The sequence below is a fragment of the Corythoichthys intestinalis genome, chromosome 7 (genome assembly GCF_030265065.1).
Source record: "Corythoichthys intestinalis isolate RoL2023-P3 chromosome 7, ASM3026506v1, whole genome shotgun sequence".
In the NCBI taxonomy this organism is placed as follows: domain Eukaryota; kingdom Metazoa; phylum Chordata; class Actinopteri; order Syngnathiformes; family Syngnathidae; genus Corythoichthys; species Corythoichthys intestinalis.
The window spans coordinates 19,404,080-19,420,364 of NC_080401.1; the positions used below are offsets into that span (position 1 = coordinate 19,404,080).

At 40.3% G+C, this 16,285-nt stretch overlaps 1 protein-coding gene across 3 annotated transcripts in view; it reads left to right on the plus strand.

The window, feature by feature from the left end:
* rubcn (rubicon autophagy regulator) overlaps positions 1 to 16,285 on the plus strand; it is a 30,047-nt gene that overhangs the window by 11,450 nt on the left and 2,312 nt on the right. The window contains exons 8-21 of one of the 3 annotated variants that reach the window (XM_057841918.1): positions 2,199 to 2,246; positions 2,657 to 2,752; positions 3,684 to 3,799; positions 3,894 to 4,095; positions 6,550 to 6,654; positions 7,467 to 7,541; positions 8,474 to 8,534; positions 8,812 to 8,944; positions 9,130 to 9,275; positions 10,674 to 10,738; positions 10,835 to 11,073; positions 11,452 to 11,513; positions 11,623 to 11,776; positions 12,852 to 12,945. In XM_057841918.1, the coding sequence (XP_057697901.1) occupies positions 2,199 to 2,246; positions 2,657 to 2,752; positions 3,684 to 3,799; positions 3,894 to 4,095; positions 6,550 to 6,654; positions 7,467 to 7,541; positions 8,474 to 8,534; positions 8,812 to 8,944; positions 9,130 to 9,275; positions 10,674 to 10,738; positions 10,835 to 11,073; positions 11,452 to 11,513; positions 11,623 to 11,776; positions 12,852 to 12,945 (1,596 nt within the window). The remainder of the gene's footprint in view (positions 1 to 2,198; positions 2,247 to 2,656; positions 2,753 to 3,683; positions 3,800 to 3,893; positions 4,096 to 6,549; positions 6,655 to 7,466; positions 7,542 to 8,473; positions 8,535 to 8,811; positions 8,945 to 9,129; positions 9,276 to 10,673; positions 10,739 to 10,834; positions 11,074 to 11,451; positions 11,514 to 11,622; positions 11,777 to 12,851; positions 12,946 to 16,285) is intronic. The other 2 variants (XM_057841920.1, XM_057841919.1) reach the window with 2 other exon arrangements.

Sequence of the window (16,285 nt, forward strand, 5' to 3'; positions counted from 1 at the left end):
ATTACTTCTGATGCTGTGACATCAGTAGGTGAATAAGGAAGTTATGTCAAAGCGCTTTAACTAACTTCAAGGTAGAAAAGCCCTGTGCATTTATCCCTCGTTTTTCGCGGTTAATGGGGACCAGAACCCGCTGTGATTTGTGAAAAACTGCGACGTAGCGCCCCCCCCCCCCCCCCCCCCAAAATATTTTTTGTTCAACATATTCAGTTTCGGTTAAGCATTGGAAAGAGATGCATATAAGACATGTTTTTTCACCCCCCCCCCCCCCCCCCAAAGTATAATTAAAAAAAGTATGTATATATTTTTTTTAATGAATGCTTTTAAGCACTTCAAATGTTATAATTATGATAAGTTTTAAACATGTTACTGTCCCACCGAATAGTTTTTAAACAATAATAAAGTACTGTAGTCGAAAAATGTTTGGCTTTATTAAAGGCTTCTATTACCTCCCTTGGCTGTAACTCTTGGAGTGACATGTGGAATTTACAAACTGCTCAGGATCACTTTTAACATGTGGAATTTATTGCTGCTGAGACAACATCTCCGGCTGCCTTGAACGTCAACACCCCCCCCCCCCCCCCCGCACCACACACACACACACACACACACACACACACACACACACACACACACACACACACAGAATCCTTCCAGTGCGCGCTTCCTTATCCCCCCGCCTGCGCATGCGTACAGAGCCTGTATGTTCCAAGGCAGCGCTCACAACACTTCATTGAGTGAGTCTACTCAAATCCTCTCACTTACACACAATGAGTTGCCATAGCAACTGTTTAACAAGTTAAACGATGATTGACACATGCAGCTCTTTTGAAGCTCGTGACTCTGGCAAGATAAAAAACAAACATCTGTCAACATCGTTAACTTTAATAAGCAACTCCAGTGACGTGCCTGACAAACATAGAACAGGGAGAGGGAGGGAGCGAGAGTGAGACTACGCGATTGGCTCGTGACAGCTCATCTGTATTTTTTTATTATTATTATTTTTTTCCAAATCTGCGATGGATTGAGGGCACGAAGTTTAAGTACGAAGTAGTGAGGGATCACTGTACAAGTGTATGCATATTTACCGTAATGTGATTTGAGTCTTTTCTACAAGTTCTGAACTCCTGCATAGTTACCTCAATGATAGTACTGTAAATGAAGGAGTTGGTGTTGCATGAATTTAGTTTAACTTCCCATATTCAGTAACATGTTTTTCCTTAGTTCATGTGACAGTGGTTAGCAGCTTGTGCTTACTAAACAACATCTACTTTGAATTGCAGGACACATCTTTGACTTTTGAAAAGCACGTTGGGGTAATATGCATCAGTTCGTTGCAAATCAGTGGTGCGCCAGTTACACCTACACTGGTGTTAGAACTCAACCATTGCTTAACACTCTGTGCTGAATTTGAGCATTTTACCAAACGGGGGGCACTAATACACATAAATAAACTTGTGGTAATGCTGTTTACTTTAACTGTCATTGGGCAGGAATTTTTTAAATGCCAAATTGAACTAAACTCTGAGGGAGCAGGGCTTTCCAAATGGCTGCACCTGGATGCTCAACCGGCCTCAGCAATTTTTACGCACGTCCCCGTTATTGTTAACCTGGCACACCTCAAAAAAATTATATGCTTGCTGATTGGACTATGGTTCTTCTCGTTACTCATTTCCAACCATCCACATTAAGCCACAATGATTTATTGGATGTGTGCCAGTTGGGAGAAGTGCAAAACCAAAACCATTGTTTTGCCTCAGAAAAGCTTTTAGTGATGTTCTTTGTTCCTCTTTTAATGAGGATTTATTTTGTTTTTGTTTTTTACAAAACTTAGAAAGTTGACCTATCTAAAAGAACCGCTTTGTGCTCTGCTCTGAAACGTGCTTACTCGGACCCCTTGCAGAGTAACGAAGTCTTGCGGCGTTAGTAGTATACAAGTTAAACTAAATCCTTTTTCCACATTGAACGTTGATAAAATATTGAATTAAGCTATTGGATAAATTGCACAGGACTACTTGAAACAATTATTCAACAGTGTGACAATGGAAACAGGAAAGACCAGGAAAGACTGATAGGCTGTTTTTCCCTCTAAATTGCTTCTACTGTATTCACTTAGCCCCCTTTGTTTTACCTTATTGGTTAAGGTAACATGCTTTCTCTCTGCTCTACTTTTTTCCCCCTTTTCCACTGTTTGCGTGAAGGAGGGGCCCACCGGAAAATCACCATAATAATAGAGGATCCGGTAGCAGGTTGTCAGTGCTGTTACACTGTACCATATGACTGTACTTACTTAAACTCTTCCACCGCTTTTTATTTTTCCACTGCATGTAAAACATTATTCATTCTATGAATGAATTTTCATTTTGTTTTCCAAGATTGTATGTTTTGCATTACCCCTTATTGTTGTTGTGCCTTCATGAAGTGATTGTTACATCTTAATGAGTTACATTATCAACAAAACGGGAATGAAGTTATTTCAGCTCTTGTGGTTTACATTTATTTTAAATGGAGATCATATCAAAGGTCAACAGCCATCATTTTATCTGCATGCAAACAAAAGATCTGCCATTCTGTGTAACGTGCAAACAACAAATCCATCATTTCCCTTTTTCACGAATAATGGGTCTGAGGCACTAAATGTAAACCTTTTTCCCTTTAGAAACCTTGACCGAAGACTGCTGCATTAAGGAGTACAACCCTTTTTCGCCTCAGCTCAGTGATGCCAGCACGCCCACTTCCCTTTACATGGAGTCTTGTGAGTTTAGATGTCCTGATACAGCTTACGTCACGCTTGTATCAAATAATGTTTGCTGTTAACTGAGTGACCCAGTCAACAATGCTTTGCAGCTATCGACCACAATGATCAACCAGGGATTCAAAAGCAGACGTCATATGCCTCCTCAACATGCCCAACCTCTGAAAGGCACATACTGAATAGAGACACTTAAAAATTGTACAATATTTTCTATTCATTTTATGCCATAATATAATTGTTTTGTGTTCAAATATGTGCAATATGTTTGAGTTAAATGTGTTTGAAGCAATAGGCAACACCTAGTTGAATCATCTTTAACGAAAGTATGAAAGAAGGTTGCACTAGTATTTAAGTGGGCAAAATCTTGAGTTTCTTACACCTCGGAGGATTGAAAATAATTGTTTAATCACCATAAAAACACTCTTTATTGTGTCTGTACCTGTGGAGTCAGTCTTCATCTTTTCTCTGTCTGAGACTTGGAGGAACCCTGCTTCATTTCCCGGATCCATAAAAGCTTGTTTCTCAAACAGCTGCGCATACTACATTGGGTAGCCAATGAGTGATGAGTAGACGTTTTAAGATGCTTGCATTTTATTTTCCATAATCGTACTGACATTTACAAATGTCTAAAAAATGGTATATTACCTACTTAAGGCAAGTATTGACAAATCATTTTTATCACCATTGGGGAAAATTAAAAAAGTCCCTTCATTAATCAAAATTCTTTTCGCTGGGATGCACATCATTTGGGTCTTGTCTATCAGTTTATTATATTCTTAAAGCACCTAAGGGATGTAAAAGTATTATTTTTGCCTATTTTAATTGGTTAGGTCTTAAATATATCCACTGAAATGTTTTTGTGCTGTGATTTCATGGAATTTTGTTGTTGCGTTTCTTTTTAATTAATATTTTTATGTCATTGTTGTTTCAGATGGGTCCCAGTACAACAAACCACAAGATACTTTGTTTAGAAAGCCATCAGAGGGTCAGAGTCTCATCAGCTATCTGTCAGAGCAGGACTTCGGCAGCTGTGCCGACCTTGAAAAGGTGCCTGTTAGCTCATGTTAGAATTGAAACCTAGACCTAATGACTAAAATGGTGACCTCTTAAAACAAGCTTCTGTTTCTTGTTCATTACATAGGAGAACGCTCACTTCAGCATCTCTGAGTCGCTTATTGCCGCCATTGAGTTGATGAAGTATAATCTGAGGCGTCAGCAGCAGGAAGAGGGAGAGGAGGAAGGAGACAGCGACTCTGAGATACAGCAACTCAAGCAGAAGATCCGCCTGCGAAGGCAGCAGATCCGTCGCAACCGCCTGCCACCCTCCACACCTTCACAACACTGTAAGCTGTAGTTAAATCCCAAGATGCCAGTGCAAAATGAATACATTGGTACCTTTCCATACAAAGTTAATTCGTTCCAGGACCTTGTTTGTAATTCGAAATGGTCGCGCTGTATGTCGAGCAGGATTTTCCCATGAGAATACATTATAATTCCATTAATTCGTTCCACAGCCCAAAAACCTACACTAAATCCCTAATAAATACTGCTGGTACTATTACAAATGGCAATTACACATAGCAAAAAAAAAAAAAATTAAATAAAAATCGGAACAATAATATAATAATACTAATCATTCCTGTAATAATGTAACAAATCAGGTTCTTATGTGGCGGACGTTTTTTGCTTTACCTGAACGCACTGTGTGGCTGACGTGACAGAACAAGAGAGCGGTGTGGTTAAAGTTTCACTTTTAATGTTTTGTTGAGAACACCGTCAACTGCGGTGGACAGGTGTTAGAGATGTCCCGATCCGATATTTGGATCGGTATCGGATTGGCTGACACGGCAAAATTCCGATCCAGACTTCCGATCCAGTTTTTTTGACAATCCGGTCCGGGTTTTCCAGTGCACCGATATACATAATCCATTTCAATTTTTGCTTTGGTTTCCCTAAAATCCGGTCCGAATTTTACGACACACCTTCAACACACTACATTAACGTCTCCCAATTTACCGAGAGACTTCATCTGTAAAAATGTCAGCTGTGTGGGATCATTTCACCTTAAAGGACGACAAAGACGAAGAGGCAGAGTGCAACATATGCCACAATAAAGTCAAGCGTGGTGGTAAAGCTGTAAGAAGTTTTAATACAACCAACCTAATCAAGCATTTAGCGACATACACATGCACTGAAAACTAGGTGCGTTAGTAAACAGCTGCAATCGAAAAGCAGGAGACTTCCCTTGTAGGCTGTTGTCGTGAACCTTCCAAGCGAACCGAATTAACTTTTTATCTAAAATACTCCTAAATCGGCAAAATCTTGACTTGAATCTATCTTCAAAACAGTTTTAATACTTGCACATGTCAATAGTAGACAGAAGGGAAATTATGGAATAACGGGAGCATTTTTAACAACTTAAACAGTTGATTCGCAAATTTAAATTAATTGAATGTAGTTCAAAGCTGCTGATACAGAATGGGGACTTGAGTATTTTATTTGTTTTAAAATGTTAACTTGATACTGAAATAGTCGTTTATTTAAAACTGAGAGGCTTTTTATACAATTTTTGTAACTAATGCACGAAACATTAAAAGCATCTAATAGCTTGGGGGGTTTGTGGGATTTTCCACTGACAGTTTACAATATTATTTGCACGTTTTACTGACTGACTATGCCATTTCTGTTTGTCATTTATAATGTTTTGTGTTTGTCACTGAATAAACAGGTCAGTTTCTTGTTACCATCCATTGTGTGTTACTCAAACTCACCTAATTCAGCTGGCTAGTTGTTATCAAGAGTACTAAAACCCTTTTCAACGTGAGTCTGACAACTAAGTAAGGAGGCTAAATAACTTTAAACTTTGACACATGCTCAGATAGGCCGGTATCGGTATCGGATCGGAAGTGCAAAACAATATCGGTATCGGATCGGAAGTGCAAAAACCTGGATCGGGACATCCCTAGTAGCTGTTCATGTGTTTGACAAGTTCTGAAATAAATGATAAAAACCTGACGAAGCTGCCCATTTCTTTGGCGACGTTACCACAATAATAATTGTAAAAGACTGGCGAACAGTGGTCCGAGGAGGACTGTGGAGATCGCAGACATTCTATGGCTGTATTGTTAAGCCAGGTCACGGATGCGCACCCCACACTCATATTTTTCTACCATTTGCATCTTCATTTCAATAGTAAGCGTCACCTTTTTCCTTGTGTCACCACCTGTACCAAACGTTTTGAAACCTGTGTTGATTTCTTCACAAGAAAATCCGCCCTGCGTCCGTCTGCGGTGCTGTCATGTCGTCGTACTGTATTTCGAGCATGTCGTCAGATGTAGAGAAAAATGGCAAAAAATCGTGTGTCAAAGCGATCGTATGTCGAGGTACCACTGTATAGGCAAATGTATTGCAACACATAACAATTTCAGCACAAGGACGTAAAATATTTGTCTTACATTTTCACACATGACAGCTTTGTAAAATGTGCTGTAGTTGGTTCGGTAATTCAGATTGTGATCGGTCTCAGTAGATTGTTGGTTTAGAACTTTTGCACCGAATGCTTTATGTCCCAACAGCTTCTTTGTGGGCCTTGCTTTGAGTACTCTGGCACAGTTACGCCCAAACAGAAAACATCCTTGACAAAACTGTTCCTGCTAAGTTGGAAGCATACAATTTGTTCAAAAGGTTTAGATATTGCAAAGAGTAATGTTTTAGTAACAACTAAGAGGTCTTGTCGAAAAATTGACTGATGAATTTGTAATATTGATGTATGCAAGTCTAACTCTGTTGTTTTGTAGTGTTTCATTCAACTGATAGCAGCGGTTCAAGGAGGAGCTCCCAGGACTCTCATGGCCTATCCGATTCAGACTCTGCTGACGAGGTGGAAGAGTGTGAATTACAAGGTACGAATAAAGACAGAGTTGAATTGTAGTAAGATGTAGATAAGATGCCATGGTTTTTTTTTTTATCTGCAAGTACCCATATTGTATTCTTGGATAGTTACACCAAAAGACATCAGCCTGTAAAATTCCATAAATTAGCCAAGCTAGACTTTTAAGTCACAGGTTTTCCATTGGGGAGAAAAAAAGTAGCAGCTTCTAGTCCGAAAATTATTGTAAATGAATGAGCAGGAAGCCATGGTTCCACTCTCATAACCCCATCACAACATTGTCTTCATACTGTCAACTCAACAAGTCACTATTAATCATTCACCATACTTAAATTATAAAGCTGCAGAATAGATGGGATTGTTTCCCCTTTTAGTGGTTTACTTGTTCCTATTTACTGTATTGTACACATAACAATTTGATAACTCATTGTGTCGGGAGGGTTTCAGTTTGTTTGACGTTATATGGGTTATAGGCCTTTTTAATGTTTGTTTTGTCTGAATAGAAATCAATGTAATTTAACATTTTTGATATGCAGTTGAGGATTGCAAATTATTTACCTTTACCTAATTTCAAACTTTTCATGGACATGTATGGACTTGCTCTGTTTTAATCGTAGATATCAAAGTTTGAACCTCTCTGTTGACATCTCATATGGATTTTATAGTTTTTGTTTCTTTGTTTTTCGCTTTGTACTTGTGTGTCATGGGGGCCTGGGTGACGATGTGCATGTGTGTGTGTTTGCATGCAACACAAGCAATCATTTTGTTTGAAATGTTGGTGCTGTGTGGTGATGGTGGTGCTGAGTGTAAGTTTTTGTCTCTCAGATGGCTGTGAGGGCCAGTCCCTGCTGGCGGTGTCTCAGAACGGCCTGTCCTTGTCACTTGCCTCCCTCTTCTCAGGTATCTAATGGCTGTCAAGAGGGACAAGGTTCCTCGGGAAAGAAACTCGCTTCTTGACTCCAAACTGAGAATTTCTGTCCCATAATTTGTTTTGATGGTGGTTCGCGTCACTCACATCAAGATGTTTTTATTTTTTATTTTTTTATTTTTTTTTAAAGTGAAATTATCTGTTTGGTGGTACATTTGTTATGTGCCATGCCACAGGAGACTGTGATAATTCAGGTTTTCAATTTGGAGCCAAGCTGGCAAGGTTTTGTACAGGTACTCGTTGCTCAGTATATCTTTTGTGGAGGGCATTGATGCCTATAGGTGGGAGGGGGACTGGTAAATTTCACCATCTGTCTGTATAGCTGCCATCCATCTTCTTGTGTTTCACCTATCAGTCCTTTAGTGGTCTACTCTGGCTTAGTGTGTCATATTTTCATTCATACACATTATCATTTCTTCCCTCTAACTCAATCTCAACTACTTATCGTTTTTAGTTATAACAAAAATGCCATTCTTGTAACTCTTTATCAATTCAGAATACAAGCGGTACAAAAATTAGAAGGAGTCCTTGGTTTACGATGACGTATTGTTCGGTGACGACATTTTGAACGCAAATTTGAATATGCTGTGTTCGATCAGTAATCCACGCTAAATCAGAAGTGAAGTACTGACTGTCCTTTATATCTGAATCCTAATTTGCATGTTAGTTGAAATAATTATGAACTATATTATTTTAGTTAATGTTAGTGCTATTTAATGCAGGCAAATATAACAGTTTTTTTTAAATTTAAAATTAAAAATGTTTAAAAACACTGTGCTACCTATCTTGACTAAAAAATGGAGTTCTTGCAGGTACTTTTGTTGTATAGAGGGTTTCGCTGTCTTGACATCATTTGCCCTTATCAGATCAATCCTCATTTTTTTATTTTTGCCATATGTTCCAGAAGCAGACATAAAACGCAGGGCAAGCTCCGGCAACAGGTCTTTTCTGAGCTCCGAGTCCATGTAAGTAAAAAACCCATGTTTGTAGATTGTATGTTAACTAAATATTTCCACTATAAATGATAATTTCACTTGAAATGATTATTACATCAAACAACAGACATTGCTCCTGTACTTGTATGTCAGGCTGGAGATTTGTTTCGGCATCAGTGCATCTCTCGTGTCAAGTGACATTTATTTATATAGCCTTTAATCGCAATAAATGTCTTGAAGGGCTCCACAGGCCCCTAGTTGACAGTCATGTATGCACTACTCATCAACTATATGATTTATCTTTCAGTTCTCCATCATTCCTCCAGTCTAACTCTGCGGAGTCGGTCGCCATGGGTTTGCTCAGACAGTTTGAGGGTATGCAGCTTCCTGCCGCTTCTGAGCTTGACTGGCTGGTTCCAGAACATGATGCGCCACAGAAAGTATGTAACATGGTCAATATTCTCTTGCTTGTAATTAGGTTATTTTTCTACATGTCTGACCTGCGAACTTTTGAGTAGAGTTTGGGCTAGTTCATGAGGTTTATAGCAAACTGAGCACTCTGAGCACTCTTAACATTGGTGTCTCTTCAACCGAAGTCCAACCCCTTTTGTCGACTTTGTCTCAGCTGCTGCCCATCCCAGACTCTCTGCCCATCTCCCCTGATGATGGAGAGCATGCAGACATCTACAAGCTAAGGATTCGGGTACGAGGGAACCTGGAGTGGGCACCACCCCGGCCACAAATTATCTTCAACATTCACCCTCCGCCCAAGTACGTGTGTCAGCGTCTCACTTTACTTTGGTCTTTTGACTACAAGCCATATTGTAGTTATGGTTTCCTTTTGGAGGGCCATGATGTTGGCCAATCCATATAAATATCAAATTTATTTGGCTGCAATCAGCCACTTTAACAAGGTTTGTTATAAACAGAGTTGTACATCCATCAAGAATCCAGGAGAGTACAGTGGTATTAAGAAGTATCTGAAGCTTTTGGAATTTCTCACATTTCAGCATAAAATTACCATCAAATGTGATCTGATGTTTTGTAAATATTACACAGATGTAAAAACCATGTCTGCGTTAACTAAAGCCACCCAAACATTTATAGGTTTTCACATTTTATTTTAATTTTAATGAGGATAGCATGCAAACAATGACAGAAGGGGGGGGGGGTAATAAGTTGGTGAACCGTCTGCCTATGGAGACTTAAAGAGCAATTGAAACCCAATTTTTACCAAACAATTTAAGTCAGGTGTGTGCCTAATCACTGATGAGTGGTTTAAAGCCGCCCTGTCCACTTTAAAACACACACCTGGTTAGAATTGTCTTGATGAGAAGCATTGTTTGATGTGCATCATGGCTTGGTCAAAAAAAGCTGTCTGAAGACCTGCGATCAAGGATTGTCGATTTGTATAAAGCTGGGAAAGGATACAAAACCATCTCTAAAAGTCTGGATGTTTATGTTTTGTAATGAAGGATGGGCCAAGATTAGTGCCTATCGATGTGCCAGATTGATCTGCAGCTACAGGAAGCGTCCGGTTGAAGTTATTGCTGCAAAAAAAAAAAAAAAGAGGGGGGGGGGGCAAAATAATAAATGTGATGGTTCACTTACTTATTCCCCCCCTTCTGTCATTGTTTGCGTTCTATCCTAATTATAATATGAAAACATACATGTTTGGGTAGTTTTATTTAAAGCAGACACTGCTTCTTCATGTGTGATTTGGACAAAGATCAGATCATATTTGATGGTGATTTTATCCAGAAATATGTAAAATTCCAAAAGGTTCAGATACTTTTTCATACCACTATATTTTAATGGAGTAAATCACACACCTTGCTGCCAAAAACGACCATCTAGCCATAAATATAATGTGATATATATTAGGTAGACCACATTGTACTGACAGTGCACATTCTTTAGCTGGAATGACAGCACCAAATGCAAAGGAAACCTTTTTTAAGAGCAGACGACTTTTCTTCTTTTTACATTATAATGCGTGTCGAATTGTATGTTTTTGGCCATGAGAAATATAAGGGGTGTAAAAATGGCCTGAAATGCATAAGAGGGACGGTCAATGAAAGAGAGTTTAGAGCCCTTTTAAGGGAAACAAACTTTCAACTTGGTAATCCTTTTGTTTTTCTTAAATTAACTGATTTAATGTTCTATCAGGAGGAAGACTATTGTCGCAAAACAAAATTACCGCTGCGCTGGCTGCGGGACTCGCATCCACCCAGGTACAATATGCTAATCTGCTGTTCAACACTGCACGTGTAATAATCACAGTCATTCATACTCATTTCTATATATCACTTTAATTCTTTTTGGCACAGACTATATTAAGAGACTACGTTACTGCGAGTATCTTGGTCGTTACTTCTGCCAATGCTGCCATGAGAATACCCAAATGGTGGTTCCCGGTCGAATACTGATGAAGTGGGACTTCAGCAAATACTACGTAAGCAATTTTGCCCGTGACTTGCTGTGCAAGATTGCTGGAGATCCACTCTTCAACACAAATGACATCAACAGCAGCCTCTACAAGAAAGTGAAAGCTTTGGAGTCTGTCAGGGTGAGTCTTTGTAATGAAACAAATCTTGGTGCAATTTTAAACTGTTTACAGCAAGTTGCAGATGTAGCGCATGTGGTAGCTGTGAACAAAATCTAATGTGATCTAGTTTTATTTAATAGAGGCTGTGTGGCGACTGATTACTAAATAGGGAAAGCAGAATGAATAAAGCCATTCATGCAGTTCCCTGCTGCTATTAAGATGATGGTGTTTTTAGTTGTAATTTTGATGTTTTGCTGCTGAGTATATACCAGAGTGAGGATGAGGTAATTCAGTGCGAGAGATACCATTAGCAATGTCACCATTTTTTAAAATGCAATTTCCTATCTTGTTATCCTTTGTTCATCACTGCTGTATTTATTTATTTTTCAAACATTTTAGGTTTTAAGAATGCAGCTGTTTCATATGAAAAACCTCTTCAAGACATGTCGCTTTTCAAAAGAGTAAGCTCACTATGTTGTTTTGACATTCGCCAGCATTTTTTGAGGCAAACGTGTACAAAATGTCACTTCCTGTATCAAACCAATAATATATATGCTTGTCATCCCTCAGTGTTCTTGAGCAGTTTGACATCCTTCCGGGTCACCTGACCGAGGACCTGCACCTTTTCTCCCTAAATGACCTTTCATCCGTACGCAATGGAGAATTGGCACCTCGAATGAAGGAACTGCTTAAACTCGGGACTGTGCACGTAGCTGGCTGTGTGGTAAGCGAACCTTGAGTTTTATTCTGGCTTTTGGCACCACTGACCGGTGTGATGAGGGCTTTTTTTTTTTTTTTCACGGACCGCCAGTATGTGGCAGAAAAATACAGTAAATTTAAAATAATGTTAAGTGCAGGGAAAATGTAATTTACCAGATGCTGAATCAACCTTTTTACAGCAGTCTCTCCTAAAACTTGACTGCAAATATCCAATCAATTGTTATTATTATATCTATTGATTAATACGAGCAAAACGACCGGAAGTATCCAGTCTACCATTGCTGAGGTGTGCCGCCCGCGTCACACAGCCAGCAGCAAGCACCTAACGTTACTTTGACCGGCAATGGGCTGCTACTGAGATGTATAAACACCCCAGTAATGGTGGCCACCACAACAGGGTGACGTCTACATATCGCTACTCTGATTAGTCAGTAAAGTAGGCAGGCAGATTGGTGTTTCATGAAGCACAGGCCAGAATGAGGTCGTTAATAAATCATTTATTATTTCTGTGCATCCCGGTAGCATATGGGCCACAGATTGATACCGGTCCCCGGCCCGGTGATTAGGGACCGACCGCCTTAACCAACATTTGTATGGCAATCATCAGAATGAGTTATACCTAAGCCAATGCGTACCATTATTGTGCCAAGTATTTTACTTTAAAAAACATTCTCCTGGCACACCACCAAACAAATGTCACAAAATATTGCCTTGTCTTACTAATTCAACATCAAGCAGTTGCATAATTAAGACTACTTTGTGCCATCTAGTGGAAGAGCATTGAATTGCCCTGTCTGTAAGTTCCGGGCAACACACGATCTAATACAATACAGTTGTAAACTCGTTGTCACGATATACATGTTTTAAAATAGAAAAACATTTCTAGATCATTAATAAAAATCATTTAAGTAAATTTAGCCATAACTGAGTATAGCGTCTTGGTCCATGTCACAATATATTATTTAATTCAGGACCACCTGTATTGATGAATCTTGTGAAAAGAAATCGGAAGTGCTTGATTTTGCTCAGCTGTATCCATGATGAATGCTCTTGCTCATATGTGCATTGATCTTCTCCAGCTGTGCCAGGCAAAGGGCTTCGTATGCGAGTTCTGCGGCAATGACAAAGACATCATCTTCCCATTTCAACTGAGCAAGTGCCAGCGCTGCGAAGGTGAGCCCACTTTGCTGGTATCAGGCCTAGGCGGCCTACGAGTGCCCCCTCGCCGCAGCTCCTCTCCTGCTATCTGGGTAGACTGGAAGATCGCCTTACCTCGTAGGCTGGAAAAGGCCCTTTCCAAAGATCGGCAGGAGGGTGAAGGTGGGGAGGAGGAGGACTTAGAGTCTGTTGAAGGTGCAGACAGCGGAGATGAAGCAAAGTCACAGGACAAAAGCGTAGCCAGAACAGGAAAAATGGGATTCTTTCGGAGTTTCTCTCCAGGGAAAATAGCTAAAGCTTTTTCCTGGCATCACGGAACTGAAGATGAGCAGGAGGTGACGGGAGGGAGCGAGTCTGAGACCGAAGCGGCTGATCAAGTAAGCGAGGAGGGAGGAGAGGTTTTCGACCAAAATAGTCCAAAAAGTGATGAGAAGGAAGAAGGTCATGGTAAAAGAATTAATTTACTTAAAATTCTCAATTTAGAGCGGCTGAAACAGAGCTTTTCAAAGATTGACAAGAACAGTGACAGCGAGACATGTAGCAGCCACGAAAGTTTAGATGAACTGGGAACAGGTAAAAGGAGAAAGGAGAGATGGTTTGGACATCTAAAGAGGACCTTCTCCAAAGACCCTAATGACAGCAAAACAGAAGTGAAAGAGGAGCAAAAACATCTGGAGGTGGGACAGGGAGAAGCTCGAAAAGAGGTTGAGGAGAGCAAGGGAAAAATGGAGAAATTCGCCGCATCTAAAATATTGAAACTACCATCAGTTTTCTCCAAGGAGCCAAGTGTGAGTGAGGAGGACACTGGCGGCACGGAAAACAGACAAGTGGATTCGGCTCCCATCCAAACCAACTGGCGAACTCGTAAGACTCGAAGAGCACGGAGAGTCACAAGAGGCAAACAGTCGTGTGAGGCGAGGGAGTGTGAGACCAATACGATGGGGGACAAAACACACAATACTCAGGAATGAGATGGAAGAGATTGATGCCAAACACTGTGAAGGACAAATTGATTCGTATCCAGACCAAATTTTGAGATACTGATTTTATTTGGTGAATAGGTATCTTGTAAACTTATTTCCCATTTTAAAAGTAAGAGCTACTGAAGCAGCAATTCAAATCATAGTGTACATTTGCCCCCCAAAATTAGGGGTTTATCTTCTTTGCTTTTTGTATATGGAAAGCATTAGATTTTAAGGTATTTACTATTTAATAATGAAATACACATTTGCATATCCATAAATTTGGATGAATAAGTGGCAATTGCAGGATTGATTACTGGAATATTCATGACAATGGTTTGGAATCTTAGTTAAATGTGAAGGTGAGTTGCACTATTTGATGGTTCTAAAAGAAATTTATAGTCACTTTCTGAGCTTTTCTCAGCTTTTACGCTGTGTGGTGGTTTCACATTTGGTTTTCAGCTCTGCACTCAGGTGGTTTGAGGGAATTTCTAGATTGTCGTCATGTGGTTTCTGAATATGCACAGATGGTCTTTTCACGCTTGCTTGGTGGTGGATCTCTTGAGGTGAAGATGTTGGGCTACCCAAGGCTGCAGTGTCCTTTTCTTCTTTGCTTTGTTTCTGCACGCAATAGCATCTTTCACACCAATTTCATGTAAAGTTGATGCGACTCAGCTGTAACACCAATGAGGAATAGTGTGCATTTTTGGGGTAGCTTCTTGTTTAGGAAGCAAAGATGTTACATGTTATTCTTCTGAAAATCCCATGAACACAAGCACCCTCTGCTACAGTTGACTGGGTTTAAAGTGCGTACGACAGGATAAAAAAAGTCTTAAATAGCATTATTATGTGAATTACAATTATAATTTGAGACGATTCGAGTATATGCAACAATTTGGTAAAGCGCAGATGACAAGAAATTAGTGTTTTAGTCTGCTGTTTAGACCCGCCTGTCATCATAGCGCTCTAGCGTTCCCAGCTGGATAGTGAAGCCCATTGAGGGGGGGAAGATTCAGAATGAGGAAAATATGACAGAGAGCAGCAGAATGTCATGATTGTTTCAATCTCTCTACTCCAATATTTTTACAGGATATTCATTTTATAGAAATATTTTTCCCCAATTGCTAAATAAATGGTATGGTCATGGCAAATAAGTCTTGTGCTGAATGGAATATGAAATATTAAAAATGCATTTATTCAGTATGACAGGGCAAAATTACTGCATAATTGTCAAAACTGCCGACTTCTTCCTCTCCCGAACGGTATTTTATGTCACCGGAGTTGGTCCGGCTTTTGTCATTTCCCTGCCCCGGCTTCGGAAACCGAGGAAACATAACAGGAGGCGTGAAAGCTAGCCGACATTCTAACCCGAACCGAGCAGCTTTTCCAAGTCTATTCTCGGCGTTTGAAAACGAGAAATCCCACAAAACTACCCCAACTCATGTCACACACGGCAGCGGGGTGGTTGTCTTCACCGATCGGCCAGCCCCTGGCGACGAGCAAGTTACGGCTCGTCGTTCTGCTGCAGCCATGGCGGGCTGGCAGTGCTCGTCGTCAATAAATGCCAAAAATAGCTTATTCTCGGTGGACAAACCGGTCGACTTCGTAGCGGGAGGCTGCTCGTGGCCAAGCCGAGGAAAGCACATTCTCGGCGGGCACACGAATAGGACCAAGCGGGCTGATCGGCCAGTCAAACCGGCCGTCTGAGCGATGGGCTGCTCATGGCCATGCCGAGGAAAGCGCATTCTCGTCGGGACCGAGGGGGTGGAATTGGTCGTCGGCTGAGTGGCCTTCTCGGTGGACAGGGAGTATTTTCAGTTCACCCACAACATCAAGCCACCTCCTTATTACCGTAATTTCCCGAATATAAGGCGCACCCGTGTATAATGCGCACCCCAAATTTACTTGTAAAATTTGGGGGAAATTATTGTACCCGTTTATAACGCGCACCCTAATTTTAGCACCAATAAATAGAAGAATACAAGAAAACAGAGCTCGTGTACAGATACAGAGATGTCATTTTACTGACTGGTGAAACACACCACAAGCATAGCACATTGGTAGTTCAAAACATTACCGTAAACTGACAATATTTACGGTAATAATATGATTTGACAACTTCTCCAACTTACCAGAATCTAGGAGAAAACAAAATGGATGCGACTTTTCTTTTAAAGGCTGCTGTATAACTTGCTCGTTTCCTCATGATGAATAAATGTTTCTTCCATGGATTGATACAGTAAAACTACTGAACTATTGTTATTTGGGTTTGAGTTTCCCGAGGGACCGATATAGTTGACGGACACAGGAAGTGTGTGTCCTTACATTTGTTATGCTCCGAATTGTGGAGCTGCAATAAACGTCGACTCAAATGAGTTCAAGAAACTAAATTC